Source organism: Cutaneotrichosporon oleaginosum (genome assembly GCF_008065305.1).
Source record: "Cutaneotrichosporon oleaginosum strain ATCC 20508 chromosome Unknown ATCC20508_contig03, whole genome shotgun sequence".
Classification (NCBI taxonomy): Eukaryota; Fungi; Basidiomycota; class Tremellomycetes; order Trichosporonales; family Trichosporonaceae; genus Cutaneotrichosporon; species Cutaneotrichosporon oleaginosum.
Genome location: NW_027072172.1, coordinates 1653104 through 1678103, shown reverse-complemented (window position 1 = coordinate 1678103; position 25000 = coordinate 1653104). Strand labels below are relative to the sequence as shown.

Below are 25000 nucleotides of genomic sequence, written 5' to 3'. Positions count from 1 at the left end.
TGTCGACAATCCATCAAACGACGCGCTCGCAACGCGCCGGTCGCGTCCTCAGTTGCATTTGTTTACGTGCCCGATCATGCAGAGAATGCGCGCTGATTATCCGCGCGCCTATCCTTGCACGTGGGAGCCTGGATGGAGAATCTCTGTACCCTCATTGCATTTGACAGGTGACGGTAGGCTTGCAGACCTGTGTACAGCACGAGCTGTGTTGTGGCCGAAGTTCCTCCCGGATCCCCGGTCCCATGTCCGAATGGAGAGACTAATAAGTGAGGTGCGGTGCTGTTCAAAGGTCTGCATCTACTTGGAACCACTGTCAGCGCCGAAAATTCAGAATGGGGCGATGAGGACCTTCGGAGCCGCAAGGTGGGCACCTCGGTGAATACCGGACAAGGCTGAAGACAGATCAGTGCTCGCTCCCCGGCCCCAGTGTTGGCTACCGTGCTTCCCCGTCTGCCGTCAGGCCAGCACCAGCGCTGCGAGTAACGTCGCATTTATACATTCTGAGCCGCAGCTCAGCACCTTGCTACGCCCTCAAGATACATCTCGCGCCCAGATCTCATGCGAGCCCGTACGAGAGCGAAGATCTCGCTCTAGAGGCTCGCATGCACCCCGCAACCCAGACCCACCACCAATAGCTGCGTCTATATCTGCGAGCTCCTCGTCTTCAACTCCTGCTCCTCGGCGTATCAAAAGCCTCGATGCTGCTCTCGACAGCCTGCCTCCCGCTGTCGTTGCGCGCCCCCCTCATACGGGCCGCAACGGCCTCGCCTACCTCCTCCGTCTCCCCGCGACAACATCGTCCCTTGGACGGCTCCTCCCAGCCGTCACTTGCTCCATCGAGCCGAGTGTGACGGCATACGATCGCCGCCTCCGCGCGCTGGGCTGGTACGCGCAAGCTGCTCAGCGCGCTCACGCGTTGACGTTCATTCGGCCTGTGGTTGACGAGGGATTGAGGGTGCTCACAGCCATTTCAGATCTCGAACGACGACGGAGCGACATAGTCGATCGCACAATTTCCCGATACCATCGGTTTCTTCGTGCTCTAGCAGGGGGGAGCAACGCCTCTGCTCTTCCCAACGCACTGCAAGAGGAGCTGGGACGTGTCGTCGGCGTCCTCACATCCAGCCTCGAGAGCATGACACCACCAGCGAATCTCGCTGTCAGGCCCGCCAGTTTCAACGCCCTGCTCTCTCCACGCTTCCTCGTTCCCGCCACACTCGCACCTGTCCTTGCTCACGTGAATAACACGCGCATCGCACTCTCGTCCAGCCAGTGGCTGGCCGTGGCAACCGTCAGCCTAGCGTCCGGCAGGCAGCAGGATGCGCTAAACGCGCTTGCTCAGTCCGCCGGCGGTGGCTCCTCGGCAAGCCACCGTCTCATGGCAGCTGAAGGGGCAGCGTCACTCGCCGAGGCTGTCGAGTTGCTGCAACCGATTGTCGCGAGCATGCCCGTCGACACTGACTCGAACATTGACGGCGCTAGACCCCAGGCCGCTGCAGCGGCGGACGCTGTACAAGAGGGTATGGACTTGGACACCTCCCGACGTGCATGGTCCATCCTGCTGTCCCGCGCCGCGAACAACGACGGCGTGTCTGCTAAGCAGCTGTCGGCGCTTGCGGCCCAAATCCCAGATGCTATGATTGTCGGCCACACCATCACACCCGTGATGCACGGCCTAGTTAGACGTGGCGACCTTGTAGCTGCGCGCCGGATTTGGCGCGACCTTCAAAATAGCTATCAGGCCGCCACAGACAGCGGGATGCGCGCTGCTCTCATCGATGCAGCAGCACTCTCGGTGGGGGCTGAGGTGCAGTTTGCCCGGCCAGATGGGCTCGTCCATGCCCTCAAGGCCGTGGACTTCTACGCCTGGCGACCGCAGCAGGGGCACAAGGTTGAGTCCCCGCGACCGGCAGGCGGCCGTGCGGTGCGGCTTGATACGCAGTCACTGAACTTGCTCATCTCGCTTGCGTCACGAGACGGCAAGCCCGGCGTTGCGTTTCGGCTTTGGGAGGCAGCGCGCGATCGCTGGGGTGTGATACACGACGATATCACTCTGACCAATCTTATTGAGTGTGCACGGACGTGCGTCGAGAGCGGCTTCGACCCCGGCATGGACACTCTCCGTGGACGACTACGAGCGTTAGCTTCGGCGCTACACTCAGCTCCCACGTACCAGAAGAAGGAGGTCGACTGGCGGGTGGTGCCGCTCAAAGCGCTCCTCGATCCCCCACGGTACAGCTGGCACGAAGAGTACGGGGGCCAGCAACCTTGGGCGCGTGCGCGCGCTCTGTTTCGTGCGGTTGTCTTAGGCAATTGGCCTGGACTTGAACAAGTGCCGTCTCCACTTGGCGCGCGGACCTTCTTGGGAATCGCAGATCTCATCGCGCCACGCGCCTTCCCCGCCCCATCAACTTACCCCGCGCCAGCCTCCGGTGCCGTATACGCGCACGTGATCCCCAGCGCCAAGACGTGGGAAGCGTACATGTCACTCCTCCGGCAGTATGGCGCGGAATTTGGCGACGCGGCCGCGGCCGAGGACGAGGTCGCTCGCGCGCTGGGATGGATGCGCGCGTTGGGTATCAGGCCGACCTGGCGCACCGCTCTCGAGGCGCTGATGCACGTCGGCGAGCAAGAGGGTGCACGCCGACGAGTGCGTATCAACAATCGCACGGTACTCGCGCGCGATGAAGAAATTCTTCGCGCCTGGCTCGCCGAGTGGATCCCCGCCGTGCCATCCGAGTCAGACGTCGCAGACTACCGCCGCCAGATCTTTCGGTAGCACGGTGATAACTCCCACACGCATTTGTAGCATACTGCCACGTTCTGTGCTACTCCCCGTTCGCCGATGATCGATGGCTGACAGTTGTGAGCGCGCCTGACAGGGTCATTCACTTCACTCGACTGAATACCATGCCACGCGAGCTTGTCTAACATTACTTTGTAAACAACTGCGGGGAAAGCAACCCATTTGGCCATATAAGATGCCCCCGGGTGCGCTGATTTCTCTACTATCTCTCACACTCATACTCACATCGAGCTACATTGTTCATCGCTCGTTACCACGACACCTAGGGTATGACTGTGACTCCCCACTCCCAGCCCCGGCCCCAGGCCGAGGCGTCCGGATCGCATTATCAGCCCTCTCTTCCCCCCCACCCCGGACCCGGGTCTCAGTGGGTGCAACATGGCTACCAGGCCGTTCCACGCCTCATCCCCGCTCCCCAGCAGCAGTGGGTGCCGCAAGGCCACCAGGCCATTCCTTCCCCCCATCCTGGTCGCCAGAAGCGGAGGGTGCAGCGTGGCCACCAGGCCACTTCTACCCAAAACCAAGGACACCAGCAGCAGCAGATGCAAGGCATTCCAATGTTCTACAACCGCGGACGCCAGCAGCAGTGGCCGCAAGGCCATCTGGTCATGCCGACGCCCGATGCGAGAGCCCGTGCCACTCCGGGCCACACACGCCCGCTCAACGACGCTGCTGCGAGTCCGACAGGCTCAGCGCGGCCGCCATCGACTAGGCCCACCCCTATACCCACCTTTGCCACGATTCCTCAGGATGCGAGAGCGCACAGCAGCAGCTCGGCATATGCAGGCCCGTCCTACACCGCTCCTGCCACCCCGACGCGCTCATCGCGGGCGCAATCGACTCAGGCGGCCCCCATCCCTCTCTTTACCACGGCTCCTCAGGATACGAGCGCCCACGGCGGCAGTCCGGATCATGCAAGCCCGCCCTACATCAGTCCTGCGGCGTCAACGAGCCCAACGCTACCGGAACTTGACGCGTGGCTATCCCTTGGCTGCAACATTCCTGGTCTAAGGATCCCTGGTATGCTGGACGACCTGTACGCGACCTTCGACCAGCTGGCGCCGGTCGTCGACCAGGTCTTGGATGAGGGGATTGTGCAGCAGATGGATGAGCCGGCTGCGCACGAGGAGCCAGGTTCCCGGCAGACGAAGCGCGGCCAGGAGGATTTCACTTCCCCGACATGGGACGCGGACGACATGTTCCGCACTCTGACTCAAACTGGAGAAGACTCCGAGTTCTTCGCTGATCCGTTTGTGCTTGAGCAGACCGAGCAGATACACGAGTGAGGCGATCGAGGGGAATAGGAGCGTGGGGGATACGAACGGGAGGGATAGGAGCGGGGGGATAGGAGCGTGGGGGATAGGAGCGTGGGGGATAGGAGCGTGGGGGATAGAAGCGTGGGGGATAGGAGCGGGAGGGTTAGGAGGGGGCGGGACAGTAGCGCAGGGGACAGGAGTGGCGGAGGGGGGAGGGGGAGGGGGGGAGGGGGGGAGGGGGAGGGGGGGGAGGGGGAGGGGGGGGAGGGGGGGGAGGGGAGATGGCGATGGCGATGAGGGGGAGCGCGCCGAAGTGTGCCAAGTACTGCCCATGGGCAGCACGCACCGCGTGGCGCATATGTCTGTACTCATTTCAATCAATACGTGCAAGTGATGCAACAAGAGTGCCCACAACAACATGCGTAAAAGTCGCATCCTGGTAATACAATCCTATGGCATCTACAGTTTACGTGAACAGAAGGTCAGCGCATGACTGCCGTGGATACTTACGGTGGCGAGGTAGCTCTCAGCAACGATACGCGCACGGGCGTTGAGGCTGAGCTTCATCTCCGAGATCTCCTTGTCGACGTCCTCCATGAACTGGATCACAAAGTCGACAAGCTTGTACTTGAGCATGGTCTCGGCGTGGAAGTTGGTGATGAGGAATGAGATGTCATAGCCCTGGAGTTAGCAATTGAGGGAGCGAGGGCGTCGGCATGATGCTGGAGGACGCACTGGGATGGGGGTGCGGCGCAGGATGACAAAGTTCTCCGCACGCATCATCATGAATCGGGTAAACTTGTGGCACAAGATCTTTTCAATCTCGTCGGCCTGCTTGATGGAGATGCTAACGCGGACCGAGTTGATCGACGGTTCGATGAGGACCTTCTCGCTCTCATTACGGGCGACCACCAATGGCTGGAGAAGCACCTCGGGCGTCTTATTCGCCTCGATCTCGGGCTTGTTATGCCGCTCAACGACCTGGGACGAGAAGTTTTCCAGTGTGAGAGCGGCCGTGAGCGAGGCGCGCACGGCGTTGAGGTAGGGGCGGAGTGTGTTGGACTGGTGTCAGTGCGGAGGTGAGGTTGAGCGCGCAGCTCACCATGCTGTGCGGAGACGGGGAAGAGGGGGGGGGGGGGGGGCGGGAGATGAATGGGAGACGGTGGTGGGTATTGAAGACGCGTCCAAGTCGCGCGCCGACGGCCGGGAGCGTTGGCGAAATGAGGTTGGTAAGTCGCGAGGGGGGAGATTGATGAAGTTGCTACGGAGGCGCGGAGGTCGGCTTGGACTCAGTCGGACACGATGATGGTGGAGGTGTCGTCACTGCCCCTGGCCCACTGGGTGGCGGTTCAATCTGCCACCCAGTGCTATTGCCGGTTATGCCGCCCACCGTGTGGGGTGAGAAAGGACCTTAGCCGCAGAACGACGCGATCCACAGCGTCTTTGGCTCTCAGTCTACTGTCGCAGATACACATACCGCCGCCATCGCTCATCGTTCATCGTTCAATACATCTCATCTTTCTCCATCCAAGACACTCTCAATCACACTATCTCTCAAATCGTCTCACTCAGTCTCTCTCTCTCTCTCTCCATCTCCGTTGCCATCTTTACTCTTCACACCCCTACTCACAACTGCTCTTCCCTCTTGAACTGCCCTCTTCACCATTCATTGACTCCCAACAAGATACAGCTACCCCTACCCATATTCTGGTGAGCGTCTCTCACATGCTAACAAACACTCGGGCTGACACGCGTCAGTCCACAGATTTACTCATCCCAGCATGAGCGGAGGCTATAACCGCGGCGGGTACACCCCGCAACAGCGCTACACCTCTACGGCTCCCACGTTCGACACCCCCAGCTTCCGTCCACCCATGCCGCCAGCCGGCCTCCCGCCATTTCCACCGCGCAACTTCCCCACGCCTCCCGTCCCCCCTATGCCGCCCGCCTCTTTTCGCTCCCCATACGAGGACTACAATGCCTCGTACACACCACCGCAAAGCAAAACGAGCCAGCCTGGCGAAGCATATGATCCTTACGATCCACTGGCGCCTGCCCTGCGCTCGACACCACAAACCATGTCATATTCAGGCCAGCAGGCAAGGTCGCGAAGCCCGTCAGGATCTTCATTCCGTGGTCCCTCCCGCGCTGGTGACTTTCAAGAGCTCTCACTTTTGACATCACCCACCACCCTTACGATTGGGGATCTCACGACCTCGGTCTATTCCCTCCCACCAAGTCATCTTCCCATCACAAAGTACGCCACCGTTAACCCCGGTGACGCCATTGATCTCCACCGCGCCATCTGCCAGTCGGGCATGACTCACGCGGTCTGGTACGCGGATGGCCAGACTCGCGGGGGTGAGGGTTGGGGCGGGGCAGTTGAGTGGGTGCTCGAGACGAGCATGTCTGGGTCCAAACTGCGCACATGTGCAGGCCAGAACGACGCCTTGGGCGCTGAGCTCACGGCGATCAACAAGGCGGTCGAAGGCTTCCGCGATCACCTTCATCAATCTATCAAGACGCAAAACCCTATGTCGCACGAGTTTGTGCTGTTTGTGAGCTCGGTTGCAGCGCTTGTTAGCATCGACACGTCATCCCGTCCCGAGAGCCTGCAGTTCTGCAAACTGTGGCGGGAGATCTGCACCGAGTTTCTGAAAGCGCACCTCACAATCGTCCACCTCCCAAAGGGCAGCGATGTCGAGGGCTACATTCTGGCAGAGAAGATTGCCAAGGTTGCGGCAACCAACAGTTTCGCGAGGCGCAAAAAAGAACGCACGCTTGACGAGTTCTACAATCGCCCAGGAGGCGGCGATCCTGCTCCAGGAGGGAGCACTGAGGCCGGGGCGTGGCAGCGTGGCGACGCTGATCCCTCCCGCCGCAAGTCGCCCTTTGAACGTCCCAAGCCTCTCTCCAACATGTCGCCCGAGCGTCTCAGCCCCGCCCTTCCGCCCGCCCTGGATGCGTCTACTGGACGCAAGACGACTCCCCCACCTCGCGGCAATTCGCATGACGCTCCGTCCCGCCGCCGGAGCCTCTCTCGTGACATCCCTTCGCCCCACTCTCCAAGAGAAGATGCTCGCTCCAGTCAGCTCGAAGGCGGGGAGGACGACATCCAGCCTCGCAGAGACGAGCTTCTTATCACCAAGTGGGTGGGCGAGAACGAGATCATGCTGACCGTTTAGCTTCCCGGCGCATGCCTGTGCCAAAGATCTGGGGATGTTGTTTGTCCAGCATGGTGACATGTAAGCATTTGCCAGCCTTGCCTCGCTGACGGCACAGCACCTCAGTCGACATATTTTCTGTGGGGCCGGGCTTGCCTCGATTTGCCTTTGTCGCCTATGCGGACCTTGGGGACCGCTTCAAGGCCATTGAGGCTTTTCACAAACGCCCCATCGACCTGGACTCACCATTCGCCCGCGAGAATGCCGCAGAACTTGAGGTCTGGAAGGGCTGGAACGGCACTCTGACTGTCGTCCACTCAGACCCCGAGCGCCTTGTGCCACTGAGCATCGCCAGGGACTATCCTAACCTCCCTCCTTACGCGACTCAACGCAGAGTGAAGACATCGGCTTTCAAGCGCGAGCATGACCATGAAGCCGCCGAGACGACTCCGTAAGCCGTTCTGTCAATCGGGGCTGACAACCAGGCCTATGAAGAAGCTCCGGGCGGGTTCTGACTCCGCTGATCAATCGTCCTTACCCCCTACGCGCCCCTCTGGTACGCCTTCGCGGCCGGGCTTTGACGCCTCTGACCCGATGCCGCCCCGCCCGACGAACAGGTCCGAGCCCACTCACCAGGTCACTCCTCCTCTGACGTCGGCTTCTGCCTCAGCGTCACTGACGCCTGACGACGGCTGGGTCAAGATAAGCGGCAAGACATTGCAGGCTCAAATCGACCTCGTGCAGAATGTCTTTGTGAAGCACGATCGTGACAACTGGATCGCGCATACTTGCCTCATTGCAACAGACCTCGACCAGGTCCGCCGATCACTTCAGGCAGACCTGTACGCAACGGACGAGGCCGCGATCTTGTGCCGAGATCTGGAGTCGAAGCTGTCTGCGCGTGGCTTCACCCTCGCACGCATGGACACAGTCGTGTCCAGGGTCCTGAAGGTGTTGGACAACATGGCGGCTGAGGACGAAGCGGAGAACGGTGGCCCGCCACCGCAGCAAGAACTTGACAGTTCACGCCTCCAGGACGAGCTCACTCACGTCCTGCGCGATTACCCGCGAGAGACGCGCGAGGCCATGGCCAGTGCCGCCACTGTGCTCGAGTACCTGAACCGCGGCAAGGATGCACAGGAGGCCAAGCGCCTCGAGGCTGAGCGTCGCGCCGGCGTGTTGGAAGGTATGGTGCAGAAGGGCGAGCAGGTGACGGGTGTGGTGAAGTTCTTGCTGTCAGGCTAGCGGATACTCCTGTTTGAGTAAAGGTCACATTGTGTAGTCAACTAGTCAACATAAGGCAATCGGCATGGATGTAACATGTCCTGTATGAGAGGGAGGACAGCTCTAGTACGTGGTCAGGTGAGGTGTGGTGAGCACTTGGTGGTGTTTGAGCCTAGATTTGATCATCACGCTTCGACCGATTTGAATGAAGGTGCTCTGAGTGGACTAATTCACACCCAACCACGCCTCCCTCGCGAAACAACCTTGCTCGGCACCTTCCAGAAACAAGTAGCATGACATCTAGTAGAGCCAGTTTGCGACCCAGAGCACGAGGAGGACGAGGCCGAGCTTGACGCTGTCGTGCGTCTGCGCCAACACGCCGATGTTACCGAGGACGCTCATGACGGTGGAGTCGCGCCAGCTCTTCTCTGGGGCGGCGTACGCCGCGCTCGCGTTCGCGCTCCCGTTGACCGCGTTGCCGTTCTCGTCCTTGGCGGGCTCCATGAGGGGGATGTTCTCCTGGCCCGCGTCGAAGATGGGCTCGCCCTGCGTCACGGGCGGCGGGAGTGCGGGCTTTTTCTTGCCCACGGCCCACGAGGTGATGTCGCCCGTCGCGCCGCTGACCTTGTAGCTGAGCCAGCCGAAGGCGATGGACGAGACGACGAGGTTGACGGGGCGCCAGCGCGTAGCCGGCAGCACGAGGAGCACGGCCTTGGTGTCGGCCGCGAGCCAGCCGTGGAACTGGAGGATGAAGGTCTCGAGCGAGATCTGGCCGACGAAGCAGAAGAGCTGCGACGTGCATGTGCGCAGGAGGGCGCTTGCGTTGCGCAGCACGACGAACGACAGGATCGGGATGCACGACACCGCGGCGTGGTACCCGTTGTACTCGAACTTGTCTTTGCGGCTCAGCTGGAACCACATGTACCAGATGAGGCCGAGGACTGAGGCGACGATAGCGCCCGTGCGGAGCGCCGGGAAGAAGGGGCGTTCGGCGATACGCAGCTCGTTGAACTTGATGAAGGCGTAGGCGGCCAGCATGCCGCCCCAGACGATGTACAGGTCAAGCGTGACGCGGAAGGACCATTCCTTCGCGCTCCACTGGATGCGGAAGACGGTGTTGAGGAACGAGAAAAGGCCCTCCATCATCCACGTCTGGTGCATAAACGCTGTGATTGCGCCTGCGCAGACCACAAGCTTGGTGAGGAGGAAGGCGGGCTTGTCATTGTACTTAGAACCCAGGAACATGGTCCCGTAGATGATCATGTACCACCAGCTGACGAGGGGCGCAAAGTAGTAGAACGCGTAATCGGTGTTCATGGTGTACGGCAGCACGACCGAGAGGAGGTTGAGGCGCACGAGTACCTGGGCAATACGGTTAAAGCCGTAGTCGGCCTTCTTGAAGTAGAAGAAAAAGTGCCCGTACCCCGTCATGAAGAGGTAGGCTGCGACCATGACGCGGATGGGGTTGTAGATGCCCGAGATCTTGGATGCGCCGAAGAAGTGGTAGATGAGGATAGCAATCTGCATCCATCCCTTCCACTCGTCCGTGATGTCGCGGTTGAGGAAGCCGAGGTCCTTGCCCTTGTTCTTGACGGTGGCAAGGCCGGCTATCAGCGCCGCGATCATGAGCGCGCTGAAGATCTTGGGGTCCCAGTCCTTCTGCTCCTTGAGGAAGATGGTCGTGCGGTCCGCGAGGTAGAGGTATGCGATAGCGAGACCGAACGAGCTGATCGCCTTGGCGACCTTGTCGGCAGGGATCACGGCGAGCAGCGGGTGGCCGGGGCGCAGGCGAGGCGCGATCAAGCACGAGATCGGCGCCCACACGCCCAGGTAGAGCAGCAGGAGCGCCTGGAGCGGTCGCAGGGTGGTGTATCTCCGGCAGCAGGCGCCCTCGCTCACCTCCTTGCGGAGCACATCGTTGCAACGCCACGAGTACAGGAGCTCAGCCTGCTTGTCCATAATGCGGTCGGAGAAGTGGAGGCCGTCGCTTGTCTCCTCGTCCACGAGGAGCTCGTTGAAGACGCTCGGGACGATGATTGGCGGCGGGTTGCTCTGCGCCAGTCGAGTAGCGACTTCAGCATTCATCATCTCAACGTCGGCCGGGACGATAGTCTCGGCGCGCTCGGCACTGAGCTTCTCCACAACCGGGTTGGCCACGGGGACGAAGAAGACCGCGTCTGCGAGCGCAAAATCGTGCCCGCCCGCAGAGACACCGGCGCCAGTGCTGTCTGGCATAAGGCCGGGAAGCCAGTTGCTGCCGGTCGTCGTCATGGCGTCCCACGGGTTGAGGAGGGGTGCGAGCGGCGAGCCCTGCTTCGCGCGCAGCGTTTCGAAAGTGTCCTCGATCGTCTTCGTGAATGCTGTCGCGCCGCCCGAGCTAGGATTGCGCAGGTACCACAAACCCGAGCCCATAACCAGCATAGCGGCGGGCGTCTCTGGCCGAGACGCAAGGTAGTCGTGTGTCTGGGTTGTGTTGAGGTAAGGGTCCCACCAGAACTCAATCGTAAGCTGCTGGCCGCCCTTGGTGGTGATGACGGCCTTGCGGTCACTGTGCTTCTCGCCGTCGCTCTCCCAGCTCTTGGGGTAGTCAGTGCCCTTATCGACCTGGCGGACAGCGGCAAAGTAGAGCTGCCGCACGGTCGAGTCGCCAACGAAGAGTACTCGTCGGTTCGAAAGCCCGTCAGTGACGGGCGTCACAGCCGAAGGGGAGGTGAGGCACTTGGCGAGTGCGGGGGCCTTGATCGCGGCCTGGTAGCAGCCTGTCGTCAGCACGAAGCATGGGCGCAAAGGAGGAAGCGCGACGCTGATCGGCTCGTAGAGTGCCTACGGCCCGCGGCTCTTCGCCCCCGATCACGCAGTCCGCTACTCCTCAGCTCGCTAGAGCTCACCTTCAGGCTGCCAGTTCTTGTATGTCCCCTCGTCGAGCCATTTGCCGGTGGACAGCATGGCGCCGCAGTGATAGTTGTCTGGTGCGTCAAGGTAGGCCCACCGCAACAGGTTGCCGAGCACGAGTGCGGCCGCGACGGTCGCGCACGCGTAGTGGTACCATACGGGGTTGAGGCGGGCGGCCTGCGCCTGCTTCTGTGCTGGCGGCATGGCGAGCGAGGCGAGCGCGGAGAGCGGGGCGAAAGGAGTGGACGGCGCGAGGCCGGGGGAGAGAAGGGAGGCGGAGGAGAAGGAGGGCGAGAGGTAGGCCGAGAGCGAGACCTGGGGGAGGAGGGGGGAGCGGTGGCGGGGCGGCGTCTTGGTGTGTGAAGGAGAGAGTGGCCCGCGCCGAGAGATGGAGATTGAGAAGAAGAGACAAAATCGCAATGTCAAGGCGTGGAGTTGGGGTGAGGCGTGCCTGTGGACGCGACGCGGCAGGGCCGGGCGATCGTAGGGCGGCGGGCGGGGAGCGGCGGATACTAACGGAACTCTATTTCTGGAGGGGTGACACGGATTCAAGACCGGGTTTCTGGCGCAACTTGTGAGTTCTTCAACTCTCGGGATGGGACACAACCAAGACGAGGTCGCCCGATGCGTGTGGGCATGTCTACGCCAAACACGACGATGGGAGCCCGAGACGTGGCAGCAACGCCGCGCGACCGAAGCCGTGGTCCACCGGAAGTGGTGAATGAATTCAGTTCGCCCAGGTCGCGAGGTCTAGGCTCACAATTGAATTGTGGCCGGGGCCTGGTGAAGCTGGTGATCTGAAGAGATCACTCCCTGCGACTGCTCGTGTCTCTCTTAATTGCAATCGGGCGCGGAGCGAGTATCGTCCGGCAGAGAAAGCCTTCGTAACCTGCACGCCGATCTGAGGCTGGTAAAATGCTGGCCACCAAACTGTCTGGGCGCCCATCCACTCCGAGGAGCCTCAGGTGTCGCCGACTTGCGCTCTCCGTCTCATCCGAGCTATCCCTCGCTCTCCTATCCGTGTCCGTGTCATGCCTTCATATCACAAACAACCTGCGCATATATGCGCGATCTAACTGCTACTACCCAATGCTACTATTGAGTGGCCGACAGACACGCTGGCGTGCGTCGACCTCCAACCCATGCGGCTGCAGCCGACGGGGACGGACAAGACGCAGTCTCGCTCGCCTCCGCCTCCGCCGCCTACCCTGCTCCATGCAATGCTTATGCGTACTGCTTCTTGAGGAACTTGGCGATGGTCTCGAGCTGGATGTTCGAGGTGCCCTCGTAGATGGCACCGATCTTCGAGTCACGCCAGAACTTCTCAATGCCGGTGTCACGGGTGAAGCCGACACCACCGCACCACTCGATGGCGGCACCGGCGGCGCGCTGGGCAACGACCGAAGCGAAGTACTTGGCCATGGCAGCCTCCTTGGTGAAGACACGGCCCTCCTCCTTGAGACGAGCGGCGTTGTAGGTCATGAGCTTGGCGGCCTCGATCTGGGTGGCAATGTCGGCGAACTGGAAGCCCATGCCCTGGAAGTCACCGACGGCCTTGCCGAACTGCTTGCGCTGGTAGGTGTAGGGGAGAGCCTTCTCGAAGGCACCCTGGGCAAGACCGATCATCTGGGCGGCGATACCGATACGGCCCTCGTTGAGGATCTCGATGGCAATCTTGTAGCCCTTGCCGACCTCGCCGACAATGTTCTCCTTGGGGACACGGATGTTGTCGAAGTTGAGGACGCAAGTCGACGAGGCACGGATACCGAGCTTCTGCTCCTTCTTGGCGATCTCGACGCCCATGTCCTTGGAGACGGCGAAGCAGGTGATGCCCTTGTAGCCCTTGGAGGGGTCAACGTTGGCGAAAACGAGGAAGGTGCCGGCCTCGCCCGAGTTGGAGATCCACATCTTGGTGCCGTTAAGGATGTAGTGGTCGCCGTCCTCCTTGGCGGTGGTGAGGAGGCCGAAGGCGTCCGAGCCGGCAGCGGGCTCGGTCAGGCAGAACGAGCCGACGGTGTCGGTGGCAAGGCCGGGGAGCCACTTCTCCTTGATGGCGTCCGAGCCGTGGTGACGGACAACGGTGTTGACGAGGGTGTTGTGGACGTCGACGAGGACGGCGACCGAGGGGTCAACACGCGAAATCTCCTCGACGGCGAGAATGGCACCGGTGAACGACATGCCGGCGCCCGAGTACTCCTCGGGGATCTCAATGCCCATGAGCTGGGATTGTCAGCGAGAGCACTACGAGTCTGACGTGGCAGCGCCGCATTCCTGGGCCATCTAGAGCTGGGTCTGCGGGGCCGCCGGGCAGTGGGTAGGAAAAACTCACGCCGTTGTCGAAAAGGCCCTGGATGACATCCTTGTCCATAACCTCGGACTCGTCCATCTCGTAGACCTTGGGGGCGATGACCTCCTCGGCGTACTTGCGGACTGGGTGTGAGTTTGGCACATGTGGGTTTTTGGGCCCAAGCGAAGATCCGGGGCGAGCTCCGAACTTGATCCCTAGATCAAGGCAAAGCGTCCGGAGCTCGCTTCGCACTTTTGCTGGGCTCCCAGCGGGCGCCGCAGTAGCTGCGCGACGTCGGCTGCTACTCACCAGTGTCACGGAGCATGATCTCCTCGTCGGAGAAGTTGTGGAGGGACTGGGTCTTCTCCGAGGTGCGGTACTCGGTGTTGTAGGCGCGGGTGGCCGAGACCGAGAAGGCGCGCTTGGCGACCGAGGGGGCGGCGCGGGCGACGGGGGCGAGACGGGAGAGCATGGCTACTGTGTTTTTGTTTTGGGTAGGAGAGAGAGAGGAGAGAGGTGAGCGAAGGCTGATGAGATGGAAAGAGATGGAGGGGGGAGGTGGCTGGGGGAATCTATATAGCGGGTGTTCGGCAAGAAGTGTGGTAGGCCGAATACTTAGGCGAAGAGAGTGGCAGCAGCGCCGAGTGCACGGCCAGCGCGGAGGCACGCCACGCTGCAGGCTGTGCCTGATCCTCCATCCATGGTCTCTCCCGGCTCTTGCCATTGCCGGACCTTGCGCGACGCAACGACGGATCTCGCGCCTGCTCACCCTGCGATACCCCACACTCGCCGCGACGGCCCGCACGGCAAACTGCGCGTCGCCCAATCACACCGCACGGGTCCCCAGCCCCGCCGCGTCTACCCGCGTCCACGCCCCTCCCACAGCGCGGGCCCTGGAGCCTGCCCAGCCTGCCCCACATCGGGGGCTCAAGAGCGGGGATAGCACACGTGCCACTCACGTGATATTTTCGCCTGCTGCCAATTCTGCCGACGTCTGGCTCCACGGGCGTAAGACGGACTCTGGCATGCCTCGGCGCCTCACGCCTCGGCGCCTCGGGTGCGCCACGAGTGGCTGCGATAATGCGGGCGACGAGATCCTCACCCGAGAATACTCCTTTGTTACTAGTGGAAGGCGAGGGAGGGAGCAAGCCTTGGCCCGTGAGCGACGCGATTACCTCGGCAATTTGAGAAATTCGATATATCTGATTGTACCTGGCTGGAAAAATCGGGTGGCAGGCGTGGGAGAGTTGGCTCAAGGACGCCGTGGGAGAGCTCTCCCAGCGGACTAAGATGCAACTCCGCTCGCCACTCACGTGCACGCGGAGTCTTCGGCCGCCTGGCTGCGCCTGGACATGCTTACATATGCGCGCACTCCCATTGGCTGTGATTCGCTCGGCGCTGACTCACACGGCGACAGTGGGAGCGGAAGCAGCTGAGGAATGCACGTACGTCAATTGGCGGCACCAAACCACGTCATGTCATGTGGACACCCCATCTCCGTCCTTGGCTCTCTCGACACATATATAAGGCAGTCCAGTGCATTCTCTTCTCCCCGTTCCATTCTAGCAATCGAACTAATCTCGCCCCTCCTTGTGTGTACCGCCTGTACCCTACCGACTCTCGCTTGTCCCTCGCATCGCATCACCACATCTGCACCCACCGTAATGTCCGAGTGTACCGGCAACCCGAACTCGTGCGGCTTCTGCTCCGGCGCGCCCGCCGCGCACGACCACTGCGCGAAGGACGAGGTACGCGGATGCGCGGCCGACCCGGAGCACTGCGAAACGTGCCGCGGCGCAGGGTGTCTCGCGACCGAGTGTACTGGGTGAGTCCTGGAAACAGGAAGACCAAGGACGCTGACACCCAGAAACGCGTCAACTTGCAAGGCATGCCAGGCGGGCCACTTCCAGTCGTGCCGCCGCCAGGCCGTGAATGCGACCGAGGGCGTCGAGCGCGTCGCCAAGTAACCGCCCGGCCGTATGTACGCGGCTGAGCCGCTGTTGTATTAATGCATGGCACTAAACGAGAACGAGACTGGCGTGTTGCGCAGCGCTGGCTGGCGCACTGAAGCATTTGCAGAAACTGACATAATATCTTCTGAGACACATTCTATCTTGCCAACCTACCAGCTATTCTAGGGCGGCCTAGATCCCCATGTCGTCGCGCGCCATCTGCGCACACCATCCCTCCTCGTCCGTCTCGACGACCCACGCGGTGAGCCGGCTCTCCGCGCCGCTCACCTTCCGCACGGCCCCGCCGCCCCGCTTCTCGTTCGCCTCTCCCACGCTCGCCCCGAGCCAGTGCAGGCGCTCGATTACGTCGCGGCGGAGCTTGGCGGCGTTCTCGCCGATCCCGCCGGAGAACACGAGCTGCACCTCCGTGAGCGGCACCTGCACGAGCAGCTTGGCGAGGTACTGGCTGATAAACACCATAACGCGGTCGAGGAAGATGTCGTACGCGAGGCGCATGCGCTTCTTCTCCGCGGCGTCTGTGGCCCCGCCCTCTCCGACCTCGCCGAACGCCTTAGCCGTGATCGTGCCGAAATTCGGCGTGCCCGCCAGCGCGGACAGCCCGCTCTCTCTATTCATCACCCACTCGCCCCGGCTCACGTGCATCCCGCTCAGGCCTGCGTCGCGCGCATACTCGGGCGTGTGGTGCATGATCGCCGTCGGGTCGATGTTGCCTGTGCGCGTGCCGCCCACCAGGCCTTCGAGGGGCGTGAGGCCCATGCTCGTGTCGATCGACTTGCCGGCACGGATGCAGCATGCGGACGCGCCCGAGCCGAGGTGCGCCACGACGAGGTTGAGCTTGTCGGGTGTCGTGTGCGTGTGCTGCGCGAGCTGGTGCACGATCGACGCGTACGACAGGCCGTGGAAGCCGTACTTGCGCAGCGGGATGGCGAGGTCCGCCTTCGTTGGCGGGAGCGCGTAAGTGTATACTTCGGGAGGGAGAGTTTGCTGGCGTCAGCACATCCGGCGGCGGACGCACATGGAACAGAGTGTCAAAGTACAGCAGCTGCGTGCTCTTCGGCACGGCGTCGAGGCATGCGCGCACGCACAGCACGGCGTGGTGGTTGTGCAGGGGCGCGAACGAGGACAGCGCGTCCATCTGCTCGAGCTCTCTCGTGTCCTCTTTCGTGACTCTAAGGCCCTTCTTGTTCATGCCGCCGTGCACGATGCGGTGTGTGACGTACTTGATCGCGTCCTCCTTGATGCCTGACGAAGTGATGTGTTTGAGAATTACCGGGAAGATGTCTCTATCTGGCGTCAGGCACTGCTCTCGGCACTTCCGCACGCACGCTCGACCTCGCCGCCGTCTCCCATTCTCTCGTCCACGTCGTCCCGCCCCTCGTCGTCCAGCCACTTGACGACGACATGGACTCTGTCGCCCTTGGCGCCGATGTTGAGCACCGAGATCTTGGCCGCCGGCTTGAGCGGCGCCTCCTTTGACGGGAGGTGGAACAGCTTGCCCTTGATGGACGACGAGCCGCAGTTGAGCGTGAGGACGTACATGGTGTGATGGGAGACGAGGGGTTGGAGAGCCGAGAAGATATAGCGGCCGTGGGTGCGGCTGAGGATGACAAGGACGCCACGCCCCGTCCCTGACGTCATGCCACTGCCGCCGGCAACTCGACCGATCGACCAGCTGATTCCGATCTCAGCATTACGCGTCTGGAGCGGGCGCGTCGGCACGGGATCTGTACCTGGTCATTGCCTGCGGGAGATGAGCTCGCCGACGAGAGTGGCAGGCACGGTTGCGTTCATTCGGGTTGACAGAGACGGAATTACAGGAGGGCCGCACAATGACGAGTTGGTGGCTTGTGTGGCGCAGCTGGCGAGGATCGGATGGGTGGAATGCCGCGCGGGGATACAAAAGGATTAGAGACTTGATGTCCCGAATGTTGTTGGGAGATATGGTACAAAACTGCAGCATACAGGGCACCGGCGATGCCGCCTGCACCAGCGCGTCTGTCGTGCAGGGGGGTCTCATGCGTCACGAGAATCTTTGTGGAGTGCGCTTCTCTCGGCGCCGGTGACGGGTGGTGTCCGAGTCTGAGCACACACTGTTCGGGGTTGGAGGCGCATGGGCGCAAAGAACGCTGGTGGAGGCGGCATCTGAGGCGGGACTGCACGCCCATCGGCATCGGACTAAAGGAGACTGCTGTAGCGCCTGTCCGTGATGTGTCGGGCCGCTGTGACACCCGCATGCACCCCACAGATCGGGACTGCGGGATTCGGCTGTATCTTCTGCAAGAGGTCTGTGCGATAAGTGTAGCCGGGCCCGCTGCAGAGGCCGATTGCCGAACGCCAGTTCCGGATGAGTGCGCCATCAGCCGAGACAGCGTGAACAAGCGGCCATCTCCGAGAAGCTGAACGAACCAAAAGTAGTCCGTGCGATGACTGCTTTGGCGCTTTGGCGAGGACAACCAAACCCCGTGGCGCCGTAAACACAGAAGATAACGAGCGGGGTTTGGCCAAAAGTTTGCGTGAGCGGCCGTTGCGGCCGTGATGGGCGATGGGGCTAACGGAATGTCATCTCGGCAAGTCCTGGTTGCGGCATCGCAGGACGGAGTGCCGCCGCTAGACAGCATATACTGGATTGAGACTGCAATACCTCTGTCCTGCCCTTGGTGTCGCAGAAGAAGAGCGCAAGGACGACCGCAGGCAACGAGAGATAGCCAACCTGTCCCAGGATCAATCATCTGAAATCAACGCAGGCACCGCTCGGTGCCGGCGACGGCGACGAGAGGTCAGGCTAGAGGTGAAATCTGATGCGGGATGTTTGATGGGACAGAGGGAATGTCCGATAGGAGGCTGCGTGCAATGCTTCTTCTCATCACATCGTGAGGCTTTTGTGGCTTTAGGCAGAGTTCCTCGATGGTCGAAAGTGAGTGGCGAAAGGAAAGGATGTGAGCGAAGTACCGGAGGTGAGGAAGGTGCTGGGAGTCCTTGCCAGTCATTAGTCCTGTCAAACCCCACTCCTCCGGTCTACCGGTCCGTGATTGCAGTCGCGCATCGCTGATCGCCGTTCGCTAGGCTTGTAACACATGCACCCAAACTACGCCCGGCAAGCCCACGCTGGCGGCATTATACTGCTCCTACTCTCCCTCAGTACTCCCCAAACTCGACGTCTGCAGTCAGCGCATCCACCGCCTCGACTCACGCCCCGTCGCCATCGCATGCTCGCGCGCGCCCTTCTCGCCCTTGAGGCCGATGCCGCACACACCGCACCGGAGGTCAAAGTTGGCCGTGTCGGTATAGTATTTCTTCGCCTTGAGGCGCTGGACGAGCGTGCGCGCAGCGTCCATCACCGCGGCGTCGGAGAGGGGGAACACGGTCGTGTGGAAGCTCGGCGGCGCAGCCGGCATCGGCGACAGCGTCATCGCGTCGTAGTCTGCGTCAGCGGAGCGATGGCAGACGCACGAATTCCGGAGTACACTAGGAGACAGCTGGCGTCAGCGCGCGCGACGCGTCAGCGTACCGCTGGTCGTGCTGGTCCTCTCCGAAGCGGTCGCAGCGGCCGGTTGCGACGTCGAAACTCGCGATTTCTGTTTGGTAGCTGTCGTCAGCGCCGAGGTCGTGGGGCACATACTGCTGCGCGAAAATGGCCAGCTCAACCGCTCCACCCCAAGTATTCGGCTCAAGGATTTTGGAGATGTACGTTTCGCGCGGTTGTCTGTGTCAATTCCGCATTCCAGGAGGCTCACCCCAACATGACGTCCGAGTAGGTGGTGGGGTCGTCGCGGATCGCGTCCGCGACCACCCGCCGCAACTTTTGTGCCGCCTCAATACCGCCTTCGAACACGACGGCGACAGCCGAGAAGAGACACGAGTTGTCGTCCGGTACGATGCGTAGCTGGAGATACCCAGCGTCGCCGGGGAGCGTGACGCTCTCACTCGTCTCGAGGGGCATGTCGCGTGCGGTGTCGACGGCTGGCGCCGGCGGGCGCGGGGCAGAGAGCTCGGCATCAAGTTCCTTGACGCTCGGGCGGCGGGCGCGTTTCGGCGAGCGCGCGCGCACTGCCGTCACGATCAGCTGCTCGCCGCGCGTGATGGGGATGCTGGCGAGGCGGCCGGCCGTATCCGGCAGCGGCTTGGGCGGGTATCCGAACTTGACTGGCGTGAGGAATGCGCCAGAGGTGGCGGGATGGCAGACGGGGGACGACGGCGGGGGAAGGTATGCTTACTCTCTTGTTCCGAGGGTGGGATCTCGGTGCTCGAGAAGATGAGGACTTTGAGGTCGCGCACACCCTGCGTTTCGGGGTCGACCTCGATGGTCGTCACCCCTCGCGGGTGTCGGAGGCGGACCTGGTGTTAGTGCATGCAGGCCGGATTAGTGAGTGATCAGTGAGAGGGACGAGCACGCACGGGAATCATGGTGAGTGAGGAGGCGAGGAAGACGGTAGATGTAAGAATGAGAGATGAAACGATGCGTCATCGAGTTGTCTCAAGTCACGGGGCTCCGCCACGTGCCTCCCCTCGGAGATTGATTCATGCCTCCTCCCCTCCTCTACCCCACTCGTGCCCGCCTGCGCAAACCTTGTTAGTGCCATGGTATGCGCGGAATGTCGTCGCCGTGATCGCGAGAACATGCCGACAGATGGAGGCACGGGAGAGTTTGCATCAACGGCAGCAGCAAGATGCCATATGTCATCACCGCGGGTCGCGGGTGGGTATCCCGCGATCGTCGATATGTAGATCTTGATCCACATCCACATCCACACCCGCACGACAAACCCCGTCAATCCGCCACGCCATTACTACTATTGATGCATGATGCTCGCAACTTGTGTTAGCTACAACGCTGCAACTGCGGGCAAGGCAGTTGGCTCTGCCAGTGTGTTTTGCGGATGACGCTGATTCCAGTGGCGCATTAGTTCCTCCGATCCCTGGACGCCGGACTACTGGAAAACTGGTGACATTGTGCGCAGCACCGTCGACGTGCACTCTCAGTGGCAGCAGCTTGCTGTCGGCGCAGCTGTCCGAGTCTCGGAGCTGCGGGGAACTGCTGCATGACGTCAAGCGTGAGCCTCGCAGCTGGCAGGCTGGGAGCTGGGAGCTGCCAGCTGCCAGGGCGCAGGGGGACATGTCCGTGCCACGCGCATCCCCCTGTGCATCCTTCCACAGGTTGAGAGAGTGTGGCGGTGGCGGCTGAATTTGTTGGCCCGATGGGTATGCGACGGGTGAGGCGGGTGATGACGAGCTGGCTGGCAGCTGGCAGACCGCAGGCCGCTGGCTGCAGGCTGCAGGCTGCAGGCTGCAGCCCGGCGGGCAGTCGTGCAAACACTGCGCACTGCCAAGTGCTGAAGGGCCAGCGAGCCGTGACAGCGGCGAGGGAGACAGTACTGCAGGAGAAGCAGTGGCCCTGATCAGAGAGCGAGCGCGTCCCGGCGTATTCGGACGCGACGTCCGCCGTCATGTCACTAACTGTGTAGTGCGTCACGGGTATACGGTGGTTCTAGTGACGCAGTGCTCTGCGGCCCCCGAGAGATTGCGCTACTGTTGCTAATATGCAAGTCCGTATGGGCAGCATGGGCAGATCGGCCAGTGTTTGCACACGAGTGCATGTATAGGACACGAAGCTTGAGGCAGGCGACCACGGCTACAGGCACTGGTAGCGTTAGTCGCTGGCACTAGGGCACTAGTTGTGGCAAGGGGGATATCACCAGTTCTGCGCACCCTGGGAGACGTCACGAGGTTTATGCCACGGGGTTGCGAGGACGCGAGTACGCGCCGACTGAGCACGGTGGACTTGTCTAAGAGGCTAGGACGCTAGGAGCGGCGGAGCTAGGAGGCCAAGAAGGAGGCCACGAGGCGGGTGAGGAGATGGCAAATTCATCATGAGGCTGCGCAGATACACTGTGATTGGGAAGTAAAGTTGACTGCTGAGAGCCGAGGGGGTCATGAATGCGCGAGATGTACGCGCCTCGGAGGGTGGTGCCTGCCTACGTCCACTCTTTGCTATCGTGGCAGTTGCTACCAATAATCAGCGCCGAGCTCCTCCGGCAGCCCGGCATACTGGTATGCTGGTGAGGCAGGGCTTCAAGACGGCTACGCTGCTGGTCATGGTGCACACATATTTACACAAATATACAAGGTCCATGAGATCCGGGGATTAAACATGACACTTGAGCAAGCATGAGCCTTGGGTCATGTTCCTGCGTTCCTGATTTGTTTGCCCTGAGAAGCAAATGGCTTCCCATTCCCTTGACCCGATCTACTTTGGTTTAGCCCCCTAGCTCCGCCGTCCACCGTTTCCCTAGTTACCCTAGGGAGTGACGGCACTCTCACCCAAGAGTATGGAAGATACGGCAGGGTCATACGGCAAGTGGCAGGCGGACATGGACTTTGGAATCAGACATATTTGTAATGAGTAGAATAGGGCGGTATCAAATCTGTCACCGTTTCCAATCAGAAGGCACTTTGTAATGGCCCTCTCATTCCTTCTCCGCTCCCCTTGGGCCTCTCCGCCCTCTCCGCCCTCTCCGCCCTCTCCGCCCTCTCCGCCCTCTCGGCGTCTCCTCCCTCTCGGGGCCTGCGGCGTGTTGAAGGGGAAATGGTCGTCTGCGCTGGAACCTATGCTCCCTGTGCATCCCTAGCATCCGTCTGGAACCCTGTGTCCTGTGACCTCGCGAGGCAAAGCCGCTGCAGGCACTCACCCAGCACCCAGCACCCAGTAATATGATAGTGTGGGCTGCACAGTGGCAGTCATTCCTCTCGTTATTCCTCTCCACAGCTCTTACTCCACTCGTCTCTCCCCCCCATCCAACATCCTCTCCACCACATCTCTCTAGCCTCTCATCCCCCCAATCGTCTCTCTCTCTCTCTCAAGCGTTATCATCCATCCTCAACGTCGACGCCAACCAGCGCTCCGGTCGCTCCGGTCGCTCCAAGATCCCTTCCTCCATCCTCCCGCACAGCCCAAGCTCGCCAGCGCTCCGAGCGTCCTGCCTAGGCCGGGTGCGATTCCCGGCCACCCCGTCTCCCACTCCTCCCAATTTGCCACGAATTGCCACCTCTCCCACTTGTCACTTTGCACTCCTCCTCCTCCCGTGTCCCATTTGTCCATTTGTCCATTTGTCCATCACCCAAACTCCCTTCCCCCGCGTCACGACGCGTCTCCTCTCTCCGATCCACGATCAATCCTTCCTCTTCTTCTTCTTCTTCCTTGGTCCTCCCTCTCCCTCTCCCTCTCCACACCTCCCTCTCCCCTCTCGTCACCTATCCTACTCCCCATCGACCAGTGCAAAGCACCAATCCTCCTATAGAGTTTACCCAGTGTCAACGATTCGCCCTCGCCCATCTCACCACGCTCTCCCCGCAGACTACACTAGCTCGGTAGCTCAACTGTCCCTTGTTGAGCATTGTCCCGAACGGCCCCGATAGCTGCCGCGCGCCGCCGCATAACCGACCACGAAATGCTGTCGGCTCTGATGTGTACTGGTGACCAAACGTCAACGACATCTCCGCCACCCCAGCTTTCAGCGCCCGAGCGAGAGTCTTCTCTCGACTCGCTTGCCCAGTCGTCCCACATACTTCGCACGCCCGACCTCTCAGCCCTGGAGGTAGACTTTGGTCAACTTCGTAACAGCGACACGGTGCCCTCGCGCTCTGATCTGCACCTAGGCGGAATGGCCCCTACTTTACCTCGCACCACGTCTCAGGTTGACAACCGATCATCCGCACCCGGCAAGCGTGACAATGTGCACAACACAAGCCGAGATTGGAGAAAGAAGTATTCTGCGTGAGTCTTGATCGTGCCTTCACAAGTAGTAGTATCCCGCAATCTCACTGGTCGGCGATCGACGCGACCGAAGGTTGTCGTCGCCGAACTGGGTATGAGCGGGATGTATAGGGCCCGCTCATTCGCACTCTCCACTGGTGATGATCAGGCCGAGAGTGGGCGTGCAGCAAGCATCTGCCGCCTCCAGCTGTGCACTGTGCAGACTGTGCAGGAGCGCAGTAGGATCGCCAGAGGAGCGCCTGCTGCTGTGTGCATTCGAGTTGCAAAACGGCGCGAGCTGTGACGTCACGTGTTAATCCCATCTTGTGCTAACACCATCCTCCGATCCTATTACTGCGCACCAACGATTATCAACATTACGCTCCTGCTACTCCTCACCTCACGACCTCGATTCGCCACCAACATTACCGCCACCGTTCATTTGTCTCATTCACCATTCATCATCAATCAAAACACAATGATCTATTCCTTTCCCCCGCCATCACACAGCCTAATCTGCGGCAATGCTCTTGGTTACGAGCGCTCCACCCCCGGCCTCGATCACACGAGTGGCGATTCTTTCAAACCTGAAGACGACACAGACATGACCTCCGACACCAGTGCTGCCGCTGCTGGCCTGTATATCTCGGCGCCCCTCGCCCCACCAGTCGGGTATCCCATGCCCGGTTCTGGTCAGCCGGCATTGCGAGCTTCAACGCCGTTGGAAGACAATCGCGCCTCTGTCATTTCCTCGTCTTCCTCTGGGTCGTCGTCCCATGGCGGCTCGGTGAAGGGTAGCGGAACAAGACCCACTCCACCGCAGTGGGCACAGCCACCCAAGAGGTCCGGCGACCGTGCATCCTCTTTCGATTCCGGACTGGACAGGAGCGCCGTAGAGAGGCCACCACAGCTGCTAGATGTTACTGAGCACAATCCCGAGCAGTTTCGTGGTCCGGCAGGCGAGCCATTCCAGATCCTGCGGGGTGCACAGGGCCGCATCGCCATCAAGAGCACGACGTATCAGTATGAAGTGCTTGCTTGGCTGCCCAACTTTAGGTGAGTCCGCTGCTGGCCAAGCAAAGAGTCTAGACCGCATCTGACGCGTAGCTTGGGAGACATCACTATCGTTACGCGCAAAAACCACGTCTTGCATATTGTAGCAGACCAGTGGGACGAGAATGGTAAGCCAGCAACTATGTGGCTCTGGCAAGCTAAACTCTTTAGATCACGCTCAGTGGGAAATCCGCCTCGGCGACGATGCTGTGATGAGCTCCGTCCGCGCAACATTCTCTGGTAATGAGCTCGCGATCAGGGGTGAGTAGCGCCGCACAACGGGCATCCGATGCTGACTTGTCCAGTGGCTCGCAGCCCGAAGCTTCGCGACAACGTGTCGATGCGATCTAATCTCTCGATGAGGTCGGCATCGACACGAGCACCAAGCCTCTCAGGCACACTCGGCCATCACGAGCGTAGTTTCAGCACTCCGACTATGCCGTGGTCCGACTTGGATCGGCGCGATCTCGAAGCCAGGATGTCGCGCGGAACCGAAGGCTTCTAATCGGCTCGGCGCTTCTGTAATCAGCAAGCATCCCCAAGTATCCCAGGACATTCCCAACATCCCACCACACGATACCCATATCTCTGTGGC

General features: G+C 61.1%; 11 protein-coding genes across 11 annotated transcripts; 6 read left to right on the top strand and 5 right to left on the bottom strand.

The window, feature by feature from the left end:
* Window positions 1-340: 340 nt before the first annotated feature.
* COLE_03873 (uncharacterized protein) lies at window positions 341-2779 on the top strand (the record flags this gene model as incomplete). The annotated part of the gene is made up of 2 exons (XM_018424533.2): window positions 341-363; window positions 403-2779. The coding sequence occupies 2 exons, from the start codon at window positions 341-343 to the stop codon at window positions 2777-2779; spliced, it is 2400 nt and encodes a 799-aa protein (XP_018275271.1).
* Window positions 2780-3075: 296 nt separating this feature from the next.
* Window positions 3076-4092, top strand: COLE_03872 (uncharacterized protein; the record flags this gene model as incomplete). The annotated part of the gene is made up of 1 exon (XM_018419544.2): window positions 3076-4092. One exon carries the CDS (start codon window positions 3076-3078, stop codon window positions 4090-4092), a length of 1017 nt encoding a protein of 338 aa, XP_018275270.1.
* Window positions 4093-5843: 1751 nt separating this feature from the next.
* Window positions 5844-8471, top strand: COLE_03871 (uncharacterized protein; the record flags this gene model as incomplete). Its single annotated transcript, XM_018422885.2, has 4 exons — window positions 5844-7210; window positions 7248-7307; window positions 7345-7677; window positions 7712-8471. The coding sequence occupies 4 exons, from the start codon at window positions 5844-5846 to the stop codon at window positions 8469-8471; spliced, it is 2520 nt and encodes an 839-aa protein (XP_018279750.1).
* A 279-nt stretch (window positions 8472-8750) lies between these two features.
* COLE_03870 (uncharacterized protein) lies at window positions 8751-11546 on the bottom strand (the record flags this gene model as incomplete). Its single annotated transcript, XM_018420792.2, has 2 exons — window positions 8751-11209; window positions 11339-11546. The coding sequence occupies 2 exons, from the start codon at window positions 11544-11546 to the stop codon at window positions 8751-8753; spliced, it is 2667 nt and encodes an 888-aa protein (XP_018279749.1).
* Window positions 11547-12566: 1020 nt separating this feature from the next.
* COLE_03869 (uncharacterized protein) lies at window positions 12567-14101 on the bottom strand (the record flags this gene model as incomplete). Its single annotated transcript, XM_018421310.2, has 3 exons — window positions 12567-13562; window positions 13672-13772; window positions 13939-14101. 3 exons carry the CDS (start codon window positions 14099-14101, stop codon window positions 12567-12569), a joined length of 1260 nt encoding a protein of 419 aa, XP_018279748.1.
* Window positions 14102-15293: 1192 nt separating this feature from the next.
* On the top strand, window positions 15294-15596 carry COLE_03868 (uncharacterized protein; the record flags this gene model as incomplete). The annotated part of the gene is made up of 2 exons (XM_018420791.2): window positions 15294-15454; window positions 15497-15596. The coding sequence occupies 2 exons, from the start codon at window positions 15294-15296 to the stop codon at window positions 15594-15596; spliced, it is 261 nt and encodes an 86-aa protein (XP_018279747.1).
* A 177-nt stretch (window positions 15597-15773) lies between these two features.
* Window positions 15774-17141, bottom strand: COLE_03867 (uncharacterized protein; the record flags this gene model as incomplete). The annotated part of the gene is made up of 3 exons (XM_018425755.1): window positions 15774-16586; window positions 16618-16889; window positions 16928-17141. The coding sequence occupies 3 exons, from the start codon at window positions 17139-17141 to the stop codon at window positions 15774-15776; spliced, it is 1299 nt and encodes a 432-aa protein (XP_018279746.1).
* Window positions 17142-17413: 272 nt separating this feature from the next.
* Window positions 17414-17836, bottom strand: COLE_03866 (uncharacterized protein; the record flags this gene model as incomplete). Its single annotated transcript, XM_018427328.2, has 1 exon — window positions 17414-17836. The coding sequence occupies one exon, from the start codon at window positions 17834-17836 to the stop codon at window positions 17414-17416; it is 423 nt and encodes a 140-aa protein (XP_018279745.1).
* Window positions 17837-20502: 2666 nt separating this feature from the next.
* COLE_03865 (uncharacterized protein) lies at window positions 20503-21048 on the bottom strand (the record flags this gene model as incomplete). Its single annotated transcript, XM_018427327.2, has 1 exon — window positions 20503-21048. One exon carries the CDS (start codon window positions 21046-21048, stop codon window positions 20503-20505), a length of 546 nt encoding a protein of 181 aa, XP_018279743.1.
* A 1262-nt stretch (window positions 21049-22310) lies between these two features.
* Window positions 22311-23015, top strand: COLE_03864 (uncharacterized protein; the record flags this gene model as incomplete). The annotated part of the gene is made up of 1 exon (XM_018427326.2): window positions 22311-23015. The coding sequence occupies one exon, from the start codon at window positions 22311-22313 to the stop codon at window positions 23013-23015; it is 705 nt and encodes a 234-aa protein (XP_018279742.1).
* A 941-nt stretch (window positions 23016-23956) lies between these two features.
* On the top strand, window positions 23957-24910 carry COLE_03863 (uncharacterized protein; the record flags this gene model as incomplete). The annotated part of the gene is made up of 4 exons (XM_018424788.1): window positions 23957-24408; window positions 24460-24533; window positions 24577-24666; window positions 24711-24910. 4 exons carry the CDS (start codon window positions 23957-23959, stop codon window positions 24908-24910), a joined length of 816 nt encoding a protein of 271 aa, XP_018279741.1.
* Window positions 24911-25000: the final 90 nt, after the last annotated feature.